The sequence below is a fragment of the Notamacropus eugenii genome, chromosome 7 (assembly GCF_028372415.1).
Source record: "Notamacropus eugenii isolate mMacEug1 chromosome 7, mMacEug1.pri_v2, whole genome shotgun sequence".
Classification (NCBI taxonomy): domain Eukaryota; kingdom Metazoa; phylum Chordata; class Mammalia; order Diprotodontia; family Macropodidae; genus Notamacropus; species Notamacropus eugenii.
The window spans coordinates 57,249,658-57,267,854 of NC_092878.1; the positions used below are offsets into that span (position 1 = coordinate 57,249,658).

An 18,197-nucleotide genomic window follows, 5' to 3' on the forward strand; every position below is an offset into this window, starting at 1 on the left:
CACACAGTTATTAACTCTCTGAGAGCAGATTTGAACTCAGGAAGATGAGCCTTCCTGATTCCAGGCCTGGTGCTCTATCCACTGTGCAGTCTAGCTGCCTGTCTGCAATTTTATCCATACTTTAAAGCCCAGAACAAATATCACAACTTCCATGAAGCTTTCCCTGATTCCACAAATCAATAATCTTTGCTCCTTTGAACCTTATCATGCGATCCTCACAAGGTACTTTGTTTCAGGCCTTTCTAGACACTTATTTGTTATTTTGTATGACAGCTATCTGTACATGCATTCTGTTTCCTTCACTGTCTAATACAGGAAACATCTTTTTATGAACATATGATATAAATTATGATATTAACGTTACTTACAATATTAATATAGTTATACATTATAATATTAATTTTTTGTTTGTTCAGTAATTTCAGTCATGTCTGACTCTTCATGACCCAATTTGGGGTTTTCTTGGCAAACATGCTGGAATGGTTTGACATTTCAGTTCATTGTAATTATATAAATGATAAAAATTTCATGAGGGGAAAAGATAGCACCTTATTTAAACTTTGTATTCTTTCTCAAGTATTTAGTTCTTTACAGAGTTCAAGCTTAATAAGAGTAAGTTGCTTTAAATTAAAAGGGATGACTCTTCCTTCTCCCTGCTCTCTCCATTTTCTTCTCCCTAACTGTAGTATAACCCCAAGGGAACTTTTCCATTAGTGAATACAGAGGAGACAGGAATTGGTGTGACTCACAGATGCGGAAGCCAGACTTGGGGTCATGTCCATGGCCACTCTGACTGTACAGGGTGGTGGTGTCCCCTTTGGAGCAGTCATTGGTACATCGTCCATTGGCACAGGTTTGTTTGCAGATGGTTGGAGTAAAGACAATCTTGATCTTCCTGATTTTCTCAGTCAGGTTGAGTCCTGTATTGAGATATCACAGAATCAAAATATTAGAAAATCCTTGTCAAAGTAACTGATAGTTAGCACCTGTGTACATTAATGCAAGAGACAGCTTGGTCCAGTGGGTAGAGAGTTGACCTAAGTGAACCCAAAACAATCTGAGTTCCACCCTTGCCTCTGACATAGAGTGGCTGCTGGTTACAACCTCTCAGTGTTTCCAAGTTCCTTGGTTCCTTCCTTCCTTCCTTCCTTCCTTCCTTCCTTCCTTCCTTCCTTCCTTCCTTCCTTCCTTCCTTCCTTCCTTCCTTCCTTCCCTTCCCTTCCCTTCCCTCCCTCACTCTCTCTCTTTCTTTTTCTTTCTTTCCTTCTTTCCTTCTTTCTTTCTGGCAATCAGGTTTAAGTGTTAAGTCAAGTCCTCCTGACTTCAGGACCAGTGTCCTCTGGGTGACTTTTTAAGGATTTTGATGTTAGATCTTTTCAGTCGTGTCTGACTCTTCATAAACCCATTGAAGTTTTCTTGGCAAAAATACTGAAGTGGTTCTAAGGATATAAGCTGCAAGTCAGTTGAACTGCATTGGTAGAGGTGAGTTCCCTTTTCCAAAAGAAATCGCAAGTCCATCCAATAATACATGATTTCATCAATGCAGTGACATTGGTTCTATAGGCACTATATCCCTATTTAAAGATGGGGAAACTGAGGCTTAGGGAGCATAAGTAACTTGCCCAGGGTAATCTAAAACATCAAACACTCTATTTGAATCCTAACTCAATCTAGCAAGTATTTATGAAGCTGGGAACTATCCTGGGTGCTACAAATATTAATACCACAAATGAAGCAATCTCTACTGCCAAGGACCTTACATTCTAACAGGGAGATAATAATGACATACTCAAGCATATACAGAAGAATTACAAAGAGAATAAAAACAAATAAACAAAAGGTAGTTAAAGACAAGGTAGTTTGGGAGGAAGGACACTAGAAGTTGAGGGATAAGGAATGTCTTGATGAAGAAGATAATGCTCCAGCTAGGGCAGCTAGGTGGTATAGTGGATAGAGCATCAGGCCTGGAGTCAAGAAGACCTGAGTTCAAATTCAGCCTCAGACACTTACTAGCTGTGTGACCCTGGATAAGTCACTTAACCCTATTTGCCTCAGTTGCCTCATCTGTAAAATGAGCTGGAAAGGAAAAAGTCAAAAAGGAAAAGGCAAACCACTCCAGTATTTTTACCAAGAAAACCCCAAATGGGATCATAAAGAGTTGGACACAAATGCAAATGATGGAATGGTAGTAACAATGCTCCAGCTGCATCTTGAAGGATGAGAGTCGATGAGACAGAGGTAAGGAGGGCGTTCATTCCAGGCATATGGGGAGCCAGTACAAAGGCATGGGGTGCTTGTTGTGTATGAGGAACTGACTATACTGCAGAGTTTGGGAGCCAATGAGACTAGAAGGGTAGGCTGAAGCAAGGGCATGAAGGACTTTAAAAGCCAAACAGAGGAATTAATACAGGTTGTTCCCAAAGTCTTAGTGCCATTTTAAGCCCTAGTGTCTTGAAACTGCACAAGACTTTTGAGATGCCTTGTATTTGCTTCTAGAAGCAACAGAGAGCCCCTGGATTTATGTACGGAAATCATATGGTCACATCTATGCTTAAGCAAAATGACATGGACAGCCATTTGTAGGATGGATTGGAGTGGGGAGAGACTTGAGGCAGGAACACCCATTAGGGAACCTTTGCAATAATCTAGGTGAGAGCCCAAAGACTTATTAAACAGCCGTTGACCCAGCAATACCACTACTTAGTCTATTTCCTAAGATGATGAGGGAAAAAGGAATAGAACCTATATGTCGCAAAAATGTTTACAGCAGCTCTCTTTGCAGTGGCAAAGAACTGGAAATTGCAGGGATGTCCATAAATTGGGGAATTGCTGAATAAGTTCTGCTATGTGATTGTGATGGAATACTCTTATGCTATAAGAGATGATGAGTAAAATGATTTTAGGAAACCATGGAAAGACTTGCATGAAATAATGCAGAGTGAAATGAGCAGAATCAAGAGAATATCATATACAGTAATAGCAATATTGTTTTAAGAACGACTGAGCCAATAAGTCATTTTATAAATACCCGAATTAACTATAAAGGACATATGAAGAAAGACACGATCTGCATCCAGAGAAAGAATTGATAAATAGAAGTATATATAGAATAATTTTACATATATATGTATATGTGTGTGTGTGTATATACATATAAATGTATATTTGTGTCTTGGTGGTCATCTCTAGAGTAGAGGGAGGGAAGAGAAAAAAGAAATTGACATGATAACTTTGTTATATATTTAAAAGGAACAGCAAGTTGTACATAATAGATTTGCAGTTTCATGTGCAATCATCTTTTTTATTATGTTATGGAAATGCTTGTTTTATTCCCTAAATTAAAAATAAAATAAACAAATAATCGAGATGATAGGTGATCAGGGCCTGAACTGAGTAGCTGAGTAAGCAAAGAGAGGTCAGGTGTGAGATGTCACAGATGTAGCCAAGATTCGGCAAATGACTAGATGTGTAAGGAGAGGAAAAAGGGAGAAGTCAGGGAAAATACAACACTATAGGCCTGGGAGACTGGAAGGGGTGGGGGGGGGTGGTAAAAGGGCATAGAAGATAGACCTACAAGATCACTAACTGAACCCCTTTATTTTATAGATGAGGAAGTTGGAGCCCTGAGAAATTAATTGACTTGCCAAGGTCTTATAGGTAGTAAGAGTTTCAGAGCCAGGATTCAAACCCAGGTCATCTGACTCCACATCTGGTGGAGCACCCCCAATATTATGAAGACCTTCAAGAAGTATATAAGCAGTTAGAGATGCCATGGGGGCAGTAGGTAAACCAAAGTACCAATAAGCATTTATTAAACACCTAATATATATAGGACCTATGAGAGAATCCAAGAGAAATATAAGCCTGGACTCCGTGACCTTGAGAAGCTAACAGTCCAGCTCAAGAATTGGCCACCTCTTCCGAACAGGGTGCCAAGTTGCTAACCACTGTTCTTCTGGCTCAGAGAAAAAGCTTCCCTTTCAAAAGGCATATAACCTTTGACAGAGTTTAGTCTGCCAGTCCTTCACACCTTAGTATGAATGATTTTAATCAAATAAAATTGCTTTGCTCCTGAATGAGATCAACCATCCTGTGTGAACGGACATCTTGATGGAGCCTTTCTTCCCCATTCCTGCTGCCATCACCCTAGTCTAAGTCCTCATTACCTCATACCTCTACTATGGCAATAGTTTGCTAACTGGTCTCCTTGACTCCCTTCTCCTCCCCCTCCAATGTCTCCATTCTCCAGCCAGATTGTTTTCCCTACAGCACCCCTTTGATCATATTATCCTTGGACTATACACCTTCGGTTACCAAATAAAATACAAACTGTCCCAGGAAGAACCACATACCAAGAAATCAAAAGTAAGTGTAACAAAAAAATAAAGACTAATCAGGACTCGAAGCAAGAGAGATGAGAAGACACCCTCATTTTGTGGGAGGTAAGGAAGACGTACCCTTTGTGGAGATGAGATAGCCACAAGTGTCATACAATGGACATGTTTTCTAGCTTGTTCAATGTTGTGCTTTCATGGTTCAATGTTGGTGGTGCTGACTTTTTTTTTCCTCTCTGAAAAAATTTCTGTCTGTTGTATGGCTGTTTGGGTGGGCAAGGGGGAGGGATACTTGGAATAGCTATGGCAATGTAAGAAACAGAAAAAAACAACAAAAACTTGAAAAAATACAAACTGCCCAGCTCTGTATTAAGGACCCTCCCAAATTTGAGCCCAAACTCCTTTTATATTCTTACTGTTATTCTTATTGTTCAGTTGTGGCCAATTCTTTGTGACCTCATTTGGGGCTTTCTTGGCAGAGATACTGGAGTAGTTTTCTATTTCCTTCTCCAGCTCATTTTACAGATGAGGAAGCTGAGGCAAACAAGGTTAAGTAACTTGCCCAAGATTACATAGCTAGTAAGTGTCTGAGGCTGAATTTGAACTCAGGTCTTCCTGACTCCAGATATAGCATTCTATTCACTGTACCATCTACCTGCCCATTTACATTCTTATCCCTACACAAAAGAGCCACTAGGTGGCAGACTGCACTTGGAATCAGAAAGACATCTTCATAAGTTCAAATCCAACCTCAGATACTTACTAGCTGTGTGACCCTGGGCAAGTCCCTTAATGTGTGTTTCAGTTCCTCATCTATAAAATGAGATGGAGAAGAAAATGACAAACCATTCTAGTATCTTTGCCAAGAAAACCCCAAATGGGTCACAGTTGGACATGACTGAAATGACAACAAAAACAACCCTATACAAAATTCTCCCCAAGCAAAAGGACACTATTGGCTTCTCACTTTTCCTACTGCTGTCCTTGGTCTTATTCTATTTCCTCTGTTTCCCAGTTACAATTTTTCTAGCTTCTGTGACCTACATCTTTACTTTATGTCAGCCAACTACTCATACCATCACAAGTTTTATCTTACCCAAAAGTTCTCAAAGTGTGGTCTGGGGGTCTCGAGGAGCCCCTGAGATGCTTTCAGGGACTTCCAGGGACTTTCCATAAGGTCAACACTGTTTTTAGAATAATACTAAGATGTTCTAATTTTGAATACAATCAATATTGATGGATATAACCCACATTAACAAAAACTCTTTGAGGGAATCTTCCATTTTTAAGACTGTACAGGAGACTTGAAACCCAAAAATCTGAAAGCCATTAATGTAATGGAACAAAACATGCAGAATGGACTCATACACAAGCCCTTTAACTTTTAGAAAGTCATGAAACCCTGCTATGAATCAGACTTGTCTGTCTTATTGTTTCTGTTACCCTTCACTGTCAGGTCTACAGCTCACTGCGAAGCCATTGGTGTATATATTGAGATCTCCCCACATTGCTTGGGTCCCTCCACTAAGGGCGGGACCTTGGCACATGTGTTTAGACCCCCTCCTTGCTTGGAACCTGTTTCCCTCCCCTTGAAATAAACTTCTGTTTGATTCCTGACTCTCCTGTCTCTAGTCTACTCTATTTAGCTCTGCCATCCACAGGTTAGAAGCAGTTTTGGTCAGGGTGACAATCCCTATCAAGATAATAGAGCCTGTGGCCTTCTATTTTGGTCCCAGTGAGTTTGGGTATCTCTTAACTATGCCCAACCCTCTCTCATTAAGGCTTTGAATCCCTTTCCTTTCTCACTCACAATCTACCTTTCCACCTTTCTCCATAGGCTCCAAACCCTTTTTTTCTCTCTCCTATCAAAGCCCTAAATCACCATTACTCCCCTTCTTCTCTCACTGAGGTAGTAAGTCCCTTGTCTCCTGCTATTATTGAGGTGCTGACTCTCATGCCTCAAACCACAGGACTCAGCAACCTAACAGCTGTTTAATAAATACTTGTTGACTGATTGAATATTTCAAGGCTCTGATTCTCTTGCCTCAGACCACATGGCTCTACTTCAAGGCTCCAACTTTCTTGCCTTGGATCACATGGTCCAACTTCAAAATTCCATCTTTCTTCAAGGTTCCATCAGGATCCATCCTCTTGGTGCACTAAATTCCTCATGGAGGTCATATGGATGGATGACTCCTGTCTAGGTATGAGTATAGTTTGGTATCTTTTTCCCCTCTCTCTGAGGTCTGCACAGTGTGTCTCACCTATCCCGCAGCAACCCCCCATGAATGTAAATCACTAGCATACTCACTATAGTCTTCCCCTCCATTTAAACTATCACTGTCCTTGAAAATCTGTCTTCCTCTGAACACAGTGGCCAGCAATCAAAAACTCTGCTGACTTGGCATTTTGATGAAAGCCTGGGTTTTGGCAACTACCATAACTTTCCACTGAAAATTAATCGTTCCTGCTACCCTTGGCATAGCTGCTGTTAGTGCAGTAAGGAAAACAGGGTAGCAGGACTTTGTGGGTGTTGAGGCAACTTTTATAGTCACTAGTCCTAATGGGGCTGCCTATGGCTAAACCCAAAAAGCACAGAGAAAAACCATTTTCACTCATGAGACACCAGCCCCTTAGATGATGCCTTCAACATCTCCTTAGCTATCATATATATTATACAGCTGCAGTAAAACTCCACAGTGTTGGAGGAGAGGGAAAAAGATAGGTAGGGCCTCTGTGTGGTACATCAACAAGACTGAAGAGTTCCATGTTTATGGGTATCCTATCCCATATGCTTTGGCGTAGTGGACAGAATGTTGGACTTGAAATTAGGAACATGAATTCAAATCCTGCCTCAGACACTTACTAGCTGTATGAATCCTGGATGAGTCACTTAATTGCTCTCAACCTCAAGCGATGCAGTGGATGTAGCACTGGACTTGGAATCAGGAAGACTCATCCTCATGAGTTCAAATCTGGCCTCAGACACTTACTTAGCTGTGTGACTCTGGGCAAGTCACTTAACCCTGTTTGCCTCAGTTCCTCATATATAAAATGAGCTGGAGAAGGAAATGGCAAACCACTCCCATATCTTTGTCAAGAAAACCCCAAATGGGGTCACAAAGAGTTGGACTCACCTGAAACAACTCAGCAACAACAACAACTACCTCAGTTTCCTCATCTGTAAAATGAGAATAATAGCATCTAGCATCTATCTCTCAAGATAATCATGAGGATAAAATTAGATATTTACAAAATGTTTTTAAATCTTAAAATGCTATGGAAATGCTAGCTACAATGGTGATGAAGATGATGCTGATGCTGTGACAGTTTTCCACAACGGTTATAAATGTCATACCACATCTATTCTGAGCTGGCCATGTTCTGAGGCACAGACAGTATCCCCAAAAATTAGCTTTGTGAGGTTTGTGTCATAAGGCCAGTGAGGGCCATGTCACTGACAATACCTTCTGAATCCGTCCTCACAAGGACAAGTCAGCATCATACCCTGTCATGTTCCTTCTGTGGGTTTCCAGGAAATAAAGGTCCGAGATAATTAAATCTTCAGGGATCCCCAGAAAAGGATAATGTCAGGCAAATGAAAAGTTTCATTTAAGATCATGTCTCCCGATTTTTCCCTTGCTAATCTGACCCTTTCATGTACACTTCAAAGCACAGATACATTCAGTTCAGTCGTTTTTCAGTCTTCTCTAATTCCTCGTGACCTCATTTGTGGCTTTCTTGACAAAAATACTAGAGTGGTTTGCCATTTCTTTCTCTAACTCAGTCTGAGATTAATTCCCCTCCCAGGCTGATTCCTCTGTGAAGACAAACTAGGTCATCTTTTGCCTCAATTCTTACCTAGCCTTTAACTCCTAAATGGGTGTTGCCTCAGACAACCTAAGACCTGGAAAAGACCTTAACTTAAAAAGGCTAAGGTCTCCCACTGTATCCGGGGTCATCTCTAATCATCCTGACCTGTCTTGTCACTGGACCCTGATGCCCCTTGTGGAAAGAGTGAGGCTGATGATTTTGCACAGCTTTGCCTCATTTAAATCCAATTCACTCACAAGTCAAGACATCATTCTCCTGAAGTCATTGGTCCTCTTCGTGAATGAAGGATAAAAAAATGCATAGGCCAGCCTGAGCAGCTGATGGATCAATAACTTTGGGATCTGGAAGACTTGGGTTTGACTCCCACCTGACACATTTACTAACTGTGACCCTGGGCACATTTCAGCTTTGATTTTCTCAAAGGGAAAATGAGGAAAGACAACAAACAACTGTGGCACAAATAAGATGTATACAGGATAAATTGGGAGTAGTCTCAGAAGGAGGGCACTAAAATTAAGAAGTCTGGGAATGGTTTCTTGAAGAAGGTGAGAATTGAGATGAGATGTGACCTCAAAGCACTATGGAAACAGTGGCAATCATTAATTATTGTAACTCTGAGGTATGAGAAGTATCTGGGTATCACCGATCAGACAGAGTCTGGGACTGTATCACCTGGCTAGCTACAAGTTAACTGGTTAATGTGGCTTTGTGTGGACAGTGACCAGGGAGTCTAGATAAAAATCTAGTTGTTGAAAGCTCTCAGAAACCATAAGCTGGGAATTCATAGAAATAAACAAGTGGGGCAGCGAGGTGGAACAGTGAAGAGAGCACAGTTCAACTCCACTCTCAAGACACTTTCTAGCTGTATGACCCTGGGCAAGTCACTTAACCCTGATTGCCTCCCCCTTCCCCAATTTTTTTTTTTTTAACAAGTCTGTCTTGGGAGTTTGAATATAGAAAAGCTTGAAAAAGAAAGTCAGCTAGATTAAGACAAGGGCATCAGTAGTCAAAGCACTTGAATGGATGGGACCTGAGCTGTGCAAGGTTTGTCTTCTAACCTCTTTTATGGTTTCTGATGAATCTGAGCATCCATGGACTTGTAGGTGCCAAATGAACTGCCAGCTGTAGAGCTGACAACTGTAGCTACACATGCATCAAGGTCAGAAATTAAGGATTATGAGAATCTTCATACAAGATACCTCTTTCCAGAATGAGTCATAACCTATCCTTTCCTTACCTGCCTCCTCCCTGATCCTCTCCTGTTTTCTCCTCCACTTACCCCCACTAGAAATCAGCTTCAGCTCCCAACTACTGGCTATAGTATCTAATGGGATGGCCAAGATAGCCAATGAGTCAAGAGAAAGGTAGAAAGAAGGAAGAGGCAAAAGGAAACTTATTTCTAGGACTTGCTCTCTCTTTGGTACCAAAAGCCTTGGACACTATGGATCAATGGTGTCTTTCCAGTTGCTGCCTGCCCCCAGGGGCATCTATTGTGTATATGGAAGTGATGGAGGAAGTAGAGGAGGTGATCAGAATCTTTATGTAACTTGGGTTATCCTGTAAAGGACAAAGGCAGGGATTTCTTACCCCAGAGGGGTGAGCCATGACCCACATGTGCTGCTTGGTGTGTCGAGTCCCCCTGGTCATAACCATTCCCTCCAGCTAGAGCATTGGAGGTCAGCTGGCCAGTGACCACTGCTGGGTACCGCCGGATGGTTGGTGATGACCTCAGCTGCTGCTGGGGAGTGATGGGATGGCTGATCTGGTTTGTATTCCTGCAGAGACAGACAGCATAGATGTTTACATATCAGACTTCTTCCTTATATATACTTCTCTGACACAAAGAAGCATTCTTCCCACCCTACCCCCACCACTGTCATCATCACTGGATGAGGTGTGATGCTATGTCTGGCCATGAAGACATCAAGCCAAACCAGTGGGGTCCTTGCCTTTTAGAAGCTTCCTGATGGTAATGGTGAAGGTGAAGGTGATGGTCATGGTCAAGGTAACTGATGGTACAAAGGGCCCACAAGGTTAACTGAAGAATCATTCCAGGAGCATCTGAATTATCATCATCATTATTGTTATTGTTACTTGGGTCTGGACCTGAGAATGATTGGGATAAGGAAATCCCGGTGAGGAAAATTCCTCTACCAATGCCCAAGGCACCTGTTCTACGAGTCTTAGAAGGGAACCTGGGGCACTAAGAGATTAAATGATTTGCTAAGAGGAACCCAGATGCTGCAGCAGATAGAGTACTGAGAAGAAGAGAGTTCAAATCCTGCTTCAGACACTTCCTAGTGACCCTGGGCAAGTCATCATCTCTGTCAGCAACTGAGTGGTACAAGAGATCCAGCTCTAGGTCTGGAATCAGGAATACTTGAATTCAAATCTGGTCTCAGATACTTCCTAACTATATCATCTTGGGCAAGTCATGTAACCCCTATTTGCCTCAGTTTCCTCATCTGTAAAATGGGCATAACAACAGCATCTACCTCTCGGAGTTTTTGTGAGAATCAAATAAGATAATATTTGTACAGTGCTTGGCACAGTACTTGGCATGCAGGGTGGCATTTAATAAATATTTGTTTCCTTTCTTGCTTGGTCTCACAGCCACTATATGTCAGAGAGAGGGCTTGAATTCAGTTCTCCCTGACTCTAAGACCAGCTGCCTATTCACTAAGCAGCTACCTCTCCAAATCAAATAAACACATTCATCATTCAATAATCATTGTCTTTACAGCTGAGATCTTAGACAATTTACTTCGTTTCTCTGACCCTGGCTTTCTTCATCTACACAACAAGGGGATTATACTAGTATATCTCAAGGGTTCTTTTTAGCTCCAAATCTTCTGGTCCTAAGTCTCCAAGTCTGTCCATGGAATGCTACATCTAAACAGCTGGTTTCAGCCAGTCTAGAATTAACAGCCGGAGGTTGCCAAGAACAGATCATTGCCTATTGCCCAGGGGAAGAAGTTCAGCATCGGAGACCAGGATCTGAGATAGCAAATCAATGATCAGTTTACAAGAAGGCTAGAAGAGGTAGCAGAAATGGGAGTAAGAGATAGTAGGCTGGATCAAATATTCAAGAGGAGACAGATAGGGTCAGAAACAATGCTGAGGATAAAATTATCAGGATTGACCTAAAGGTCAGGCAAGCCAAATCTAGTCAGGAGCAGAGCTATAGACTCAAGCGCAATTGTATGGGAGTGGGGTCCACACAAGGAGTCTATTCTCCTACCTGCCACCTTCTGCATTTAAAGGGGCAGAGCTAGGAAAAGTCAGACTCAAAGTGACCTTTAGATCTTTAGACTCACTCAGTGATAGTAACATCCCCACCCTCAAAGCCTTGGTCAAAAGCCCAGTGCCCTTTGATGTCCCAGAAGCATAGTAGGAATTCTTAGGGGCAACTAGGTTGCTCAGTACATAGAGTGCTAGGCTGGGAGTCGGGAAGATCTGAATTCAAATACAGCCTCTGACACTTACTAGCTATGAGACCTTGGATAAGTCACTTAACCTGTTTCCCCATCTGTAAAATGGGGGTGATAATAGCACCTACCTCCCAGGATTGCTGTAAAGAGGAGATGAGATTTTTGTAAAGTGCTTGGCACATAGTAAGTGCTATATAAATGTTAACCATTGTTATTATGAAGGGGTTGGATTGGAGGGCAGTCAGACCTTGGGAAAGGGTGCTATGGCTAAAGGATCTTGGAGGTAGGGGGTACTGCATGACTACGAGGCAATGCACTGGGACCACAGTTATCTCAAAGACAAAGGACCTTCCCCAGGTTCCATGTAGATGTCCAGGGACAAATCCCCACTTGTCCTGAGCTAGCTACAGGCCTAGCATGTCCAGCCCACCTGTATCATCCTCATTAGGGCTACATTTCAACAAGGACCAGCTTCTACCCCAACCCCAGCTCTTTAGGCCCAGATGAGCAACTTAGGGTACTTGACTTGTGAAAAAACAGTAGGTTTCTAGTTTTTGTCTTTTTAATCATTTTCTCCTTCTAAACACAATCTGTCCCAAAGGGGAGTCAAGTATCTTTACCAACAAACAAATGTAATCCTCCACATGGGTGGGAAAGTCTGCCGCTCAGTGGACAATGGCAGCTGTCTGATAGTTATCCATTGTTCTCATTTCTTTCATGGAAGGGCTTGGATGATGCTCTACCGTTCCCTTTCTACCTGTTAAGGAGAGGGAAATGGTGGGATTTCCAGGTGGGATGGCCACCTCAATGGAGGCAGGCCACCTAGCCCCCTCCCCCTACTCCCCTTTCCAGCATAAACTTGAAATTTGCACCAAACCAAATAAAGATCAAGAAATCCAATGAGAAACTACAGGAAGTGATTTAACAAGCTATGGTAGGAGAGGCCTAGGCCAAGGTTAAAGAGAAAAGCCTTCAGCTATTGAGACAGGGTTAAGTAGAAAAACAGTTCTAGCTAGCATAAACAAACTTGACCACTTTAGGGTTTTGTGCCTGGCTTTATTTAAGTTTATTCTTTCCCTTAATCCTTTTAGTAACTTTTTTTCTTTCTGTAAATCCCAACCTTGTCTCTCTTGGATTCACTGCCTGTCCAGAAAATTAGAAAAAAATGGTCAGGTTTTCTCAAGGTCTAGGTTTAGGCTGGTAATAGAGAAAATGAAGGAGGAAAACTTTTGGGTCCAGTCTGGGAATTCATTGGTGAAAAACTGATGCCAGCCCTCCATTGGGCATTTTTTTCCTCCCTACCCCCACTCTCCACAGGCATTTATTTCTTCACCAAATCCCCAGTCAATAGGATCATTGCAAAGTGGATTTTTGGTGTCAGGAAAACCTGGGTTCAAATCCCTATTGGCACATACTGGATTCCTCTGTAGACTGCCTGAATCATTTAACATCTCAGTATGAACAGTAGGAGGTAATCCTCCAAAGGTTATGAATTGCATTGCAGGTGCAGAGGGAGAGGGAGTTTTCTTATTGAACATTGGTTCCCTCCACCACTGACATCACAAGTTAAGTTGAGGGAACAAAACCAGTCATATAGCATGTCCTTTTCACTCTGGGCACAGGACAAAACTTCAGAATCCAGCACCAGCAGTGGGAGCCCCTGGCCCTGCATATATATCCCTCCCCCCCTTCCAATCCAATGACTTCTGTGAAACATATCCATTCTCATCTACTGCCTCCTCTAAACTCCAGGTTCCAAAACACATTGAGGCCTACCAGCCTCTCCAGCTCCCCATTTCAGTGAGCTTGTGGGAGCTCCAGTTCCACTCACCCCTGAAAACTAGACAGCTAGCACCTGTTACCTGATTAAAACCCTAGTCACACCTCCCAGTTCAGCTGTTTGTTTTGTTTTTTGCCCTGGGGATTGAGAACATTTATGTGGCTGATTTATTGTTTACGTTACATAGCTTTTAGTTCCCCATAAGCATTGTTGGCAGGCTGGCCTAGCCAATAGAGAACCAGCCTTAAATTCAGAAAGAGCCTTATTCAAAAGCTCCCTCTGATCTAGCCAAGTAACCTAACCACATAGCGCCTCTAGGCAGCACTAGAAGATGCAGAAAAAGTGCTTATTTTCATTGATAGAGTAAGTTTCCTCATAAAATCACATCTAGTTTAATTTTTTAAAAAACCATTCCAACCTTATGAGGTAGGTAATACAGGTGTTGCTAACCCCATTTCACTGATGAAGAAACTGAAAATTAGGGGGGTTAACATTCTGGCCCATAGCCACATAACCACTAAATGTCAGAGGAGGGGTTTGAACTGTGTCCTTTCTGACTTTGAGCTCAGAACTCTATCCATTCTGTCTCTGGGATGGGTTCTAGGAAAGCATCCCGCAGCTTCAGACAGGAGATCCAGCACACAGGGAGAGCTTGACAGACAATTGGCCAGAGATGGGAGCACAGCTGAGAGTCCAAATCTCTGACAGCTGTTCCCCATTACTGGGGACAGGGCCAGCAAAGCCAGCTGCAGCAGGAATATGAACCTTTTTCATTGTTGTCAAGAGGGTGTCAGTCAGGGGAAAGAGAAGTAAACATGGAGTGAGGGTCAACACAGACCTCTCAGTGATACTAGACCACAGGCTGGTGAATAGATTCAGCAAGTGCCTGGAGGGTGAATGGGGGGAGTATGGGGTGGGGTACTCCACATACACCCCATTTGGCACCCTTGAACCTGACCTTTGGATTCAGTTCTTGGATTTGGCCAAGCTAAAAGTGAAAGAGGTTTTGAAATTCATTATATATTTAATTCTCCACTGAAATCCTACTCCATATCGCACGATGGTATGAAGGGGACTCTGGGCTCTCACAGGCAACTGATAGGTGATGCTGCGGATAAAAGGTTGGTCTTGGAGTCAGGAAGGCCTGAGTTCTAATTCAGCCACAGATACTAGTTAGCAAGTCACTTGACTTCTCAGTCTCAGTTTCTTCAACTATAAAATGGGATAATAATAGTACCTATCTCCCAGAAATGCTATGAGAATTCGATGAGATAGCACAGGTAAAGGGCTTTGCAAACTTTAATGCGCTATATATATCACCGTAATCATTAAAAGGCAACAGAAATAGAGCCCAAGAAAAGGCAGGCCCGTGAAGTGAGAAAGGCTCAGATACAGACCCTACGGTGAACCATGTGTCTGAAAGCAGCCCTGCTAAGTTCTGGGAGGTTGCTCATCGGAGGGATAGACAGCAAGAAATGAATTTTGTCCGGCCGCAGAAACTCGTAAAGACTGTACACTCAATTGTAGAGAGACAGGTCATGAGTTGTATCACTGGGAATATCCCAACATTGGTGAAATTGCTTTACTTTTGAAGTATTAATAAAATTATTTCTTTTTTTTTTTTTGCCCCCAAAAATGGTTATTGATTGACTTGTAATCTTGACATAAGCACTTTAATCCTCTGGACCTCAGTTTCCTCACCAGTTGTCATTGCTGTTTGTCCTTTGTTCTTTTTTTTTAATTATTATTTTGTCTTCAGTGTTCTACAATCACTTCCATATATCTTAGATTTTTTTCTCCCCCCTCCTTCCCCACTCTCTCCCTGAGACGGCATACAATTTTATACAGGTTCTACACATATATTCCTATTAAATGCATTTTCACCTTAGTCACATTGCATAGAAGAATTAAAATGCATGGGAGAAATCATAAAACAAAACAAAACATAATACAAAAGAATGTGATCTGCTTCATTCTGCGATTGAATTCCATAGTTCTTTCCCTGGATATGGAAGGCATTTTGCCTTGAGACCATTGGGAATTTTTTAAGTCCTTGCATTGCAATGAAGTATTAAGTCTGCCAGAAAAATTCCTCACACACTCTGGTTGTTGCTGTGTACAAAGTTCTCCTTTCACTCAGCATCAGTTCATATAAGTCCTTCCAGGTCTCTCTGAAGTCTTCTGTTCATCATTTCTTATAGCACAATAGCATTCCATTACATTCATATACCACAACTTGTTTAGCCATTCCCCAACTGATGGGCATCCCCTTGATTTCCAGTTTTTGGACACCACAAAGAGCGCTGCTATAAATATTTTTGTACACGTGGGACCCTTTCCCATTATTATGATCTCTTGGGGATAACAGTCCTAGAAGCGATATTGCTGGGTCAAAGGGTATGCACACTTTTGTAGTCCTTTGGGCACGGTTCCAAATTGCTCTCCAGAATGGATGGATCAGCTCACAGCTCCACCAACAATGAATTAGTATTCCAACTCTCCCACATCCTCTCCAACATTTATCATCTTCCTGTTTTGTCGTTAGCCAATTTGATAGATGTGATATCTCAGAGTTGTTTTGATTTGTATCTTTCTAATCAATAGTGATTTAGAGCATTTCTTCATATGACTATAGATACCTTTAATTTCTTCCTCTGAAAACTGCCTGTTCATATTCTTTTACCATTTATCAATTGGGGAATGGAATTCTTTCTTTCTTTCTTTTTGATTCAGATTAAATTTAGTTGATCAGAGATAAGGACACTAGGATTTCTAGGTTCAGTCTCAAGAAGAGGTTTGTAAAGCATTTAATGCCCAAAAGAAAGGGTTTTAATTTCTTCCTGGGATCCATGGAAGGAGGCTATGGATAGATTTCAAGGAATCCATTAACTCAAATGGAGGGAAGTGACATCTTTATCTGCACTAACCTCTAAATTAAATTTTGTATTTCCTTCCATTATATTTTAAGATAGCTTAGCGTTTACATCATGCTTTAGGGTTTGTAAAGTGTTTTATGAATATTATCTCATTTTATCTCAAATATTATCTCATTTTAACTCTGTTAGGTGATTGCTATTATTAACTCCAATTTACACATGAAGAAAATGAGGCAGCATTGCGCTCCTGTTTGTCTTTCCTTGTCCCATCTTCCTCTAGGGAAACTGGGCTGGGTTATACAAATCTCTCCCAGGCTTTTCCTCAGAAATTTCTGAAAAGGAGGCTTTTTCGGTTGCTGTTCCGTCATTTCTGTTGTGTCCAATTCTTCGTTACCCCATTTGGGATTTTCTTGGCAAAGATACTGGGGTGGTTCACTATTTCCTTCTCCAGCTCATTTTACAGATGAGGAAACTGAGGCAAACACAGTTAAGTGACTTGCCCAGGGTCACACAGCTAGGACACATCTGAGGCCAGATTTGAACTCATGCCTTCCCATCATTCTATCTACTGTATCACTGGCTGCCTCTAATCTGATGCTCATAGAAGAAAAAAGACCAACAACGTGATTCTGAGAAGGATCCAGAGGTTTCGCCAGGCTGACAAAGGAGTCCACAGATACCTTAAGAAGGTTAAGAACCCCTACCTTAAAGGTGAGTTAATTTTACACTGAGAAAAAAAAACCTTTCAGTCATAGACTATATCATATGTAAAACCCTTAAAGCAGTATATAGTTGCGAGCTATTATAGATAACCTTCAAGATCACCTCCATTTCCAAATTTATTATCCCCATTTTGCACTTGATCCTGTGTTTTTAAATAGTTATTAATGAACAGAAGGAAAATCAGGAGAGTTTAGATGGTTATGTGAGAATTCTTCCCCATTATTGAAAAATACCTGAAGCATCAGCCCTCCCAATAATGAATTAGCATCACCCTCATCCCTGTAGACAAAGGACAAACAATTGATTCTGGCTTTCACAAATAATCATATTCCTTGCCAGCCTTAGTGACTAAGTCAGGAAGACTTGCATTCAAGTTCTGCTCTGATAGAGTATCAGCATAACCATGGACAGATAAATCATTTAACTTCTTAGTGTCTAAGACTGTAAGTTGCAGACACTTGCCAATCCATTGGAGGACGAGTTTCCAAACCAGAAGTTCTCCACACCAGTGAAATCATAGGTGCAGATCCCAAAAGGTACAGTGGGAGAGCAATAGTGCCCTTGAGAGGAGTAACTCATAGTGGGCACTCAGTAAGTAGCTTTGGAAGGAAGGAGAGGAGAAAGAATTGTTCCCTTATTGTTATGGTGGGTTTTTTATGGTGTGTTTCTCATTGTAACATTTTAAAAGTTATTTGTAACTATTGCAAAACTGTAAACTAGGAATTTGAATGGGTTCTTCCCTTGGTGTGTGGTGACTAACATCTCGAAAAACACAAGAAAGTGGGAAGGGCCATTGCTGGGCCAGTGTTAACAGGACTCATCAAATATCAGGCCCTCCCACTCCGGGTTATATAACTGGGGGTGGTGGCTAGCTTTGGAAGAAAACAAAAGAAAGGGAGTCAGCTTTAGGTCATGGTAGGGGGTAACTCATGAGCCAGATGCCATCTCTAGGAAGCTTGGCATCTAGCTACGTGGCTCAAACTCTTTTGGGGATGAAGTGGAAAAAGAACTTGGATACAAATCCTGGTGCTGTCCCTTTGCGACCTTGGGCAGGTTACCCCTTTGGGCCTCAGTTCCCTCATCTGTAAAATGATTGAGTTTGATTATCTCTACATTCCCTTCCAATTCTAATTCTATTTTACTTAAAGCAAAGGAAAATGATGGAACATTAAATGACACCAGGCTAAATTAAAGGCTAGTGAGAACAGTTGACTGAATT

At 41.7% G+C, this 18,197-nt stretch overlaps 1 protein-coding gene across 3 annotated transcripts in view; it reads right to left on the reverse strand.

Moving 5' to 3' along the window:
• LTBP2 (latent transforming growth factor beta binding protein 2) overlaps positions 1–18,197 on the reverse strand; it is a 190,661-nt gene that overhangs the window by 103,384 nt on the left and 69,080 nt on the right. For all 3 annotated transcript variants that reach the window (XM_072625677.1, XM_072625676.1, XM_072625675.1), the window contains exons 4-5: positions 9,756–9,943; positions 750–920 (exon numbers count right to left, since the gene is read on the reverse strand). In XM_072625677.1, coding sequence (XP_072481778.1) covers positions 750–920; positions 9,756–9,943 — 359 coding nt within the window. The remainder of the gene's footprint in view (positions 1–749; positions 921–9,755; positions 9,944–18,197) is intronic.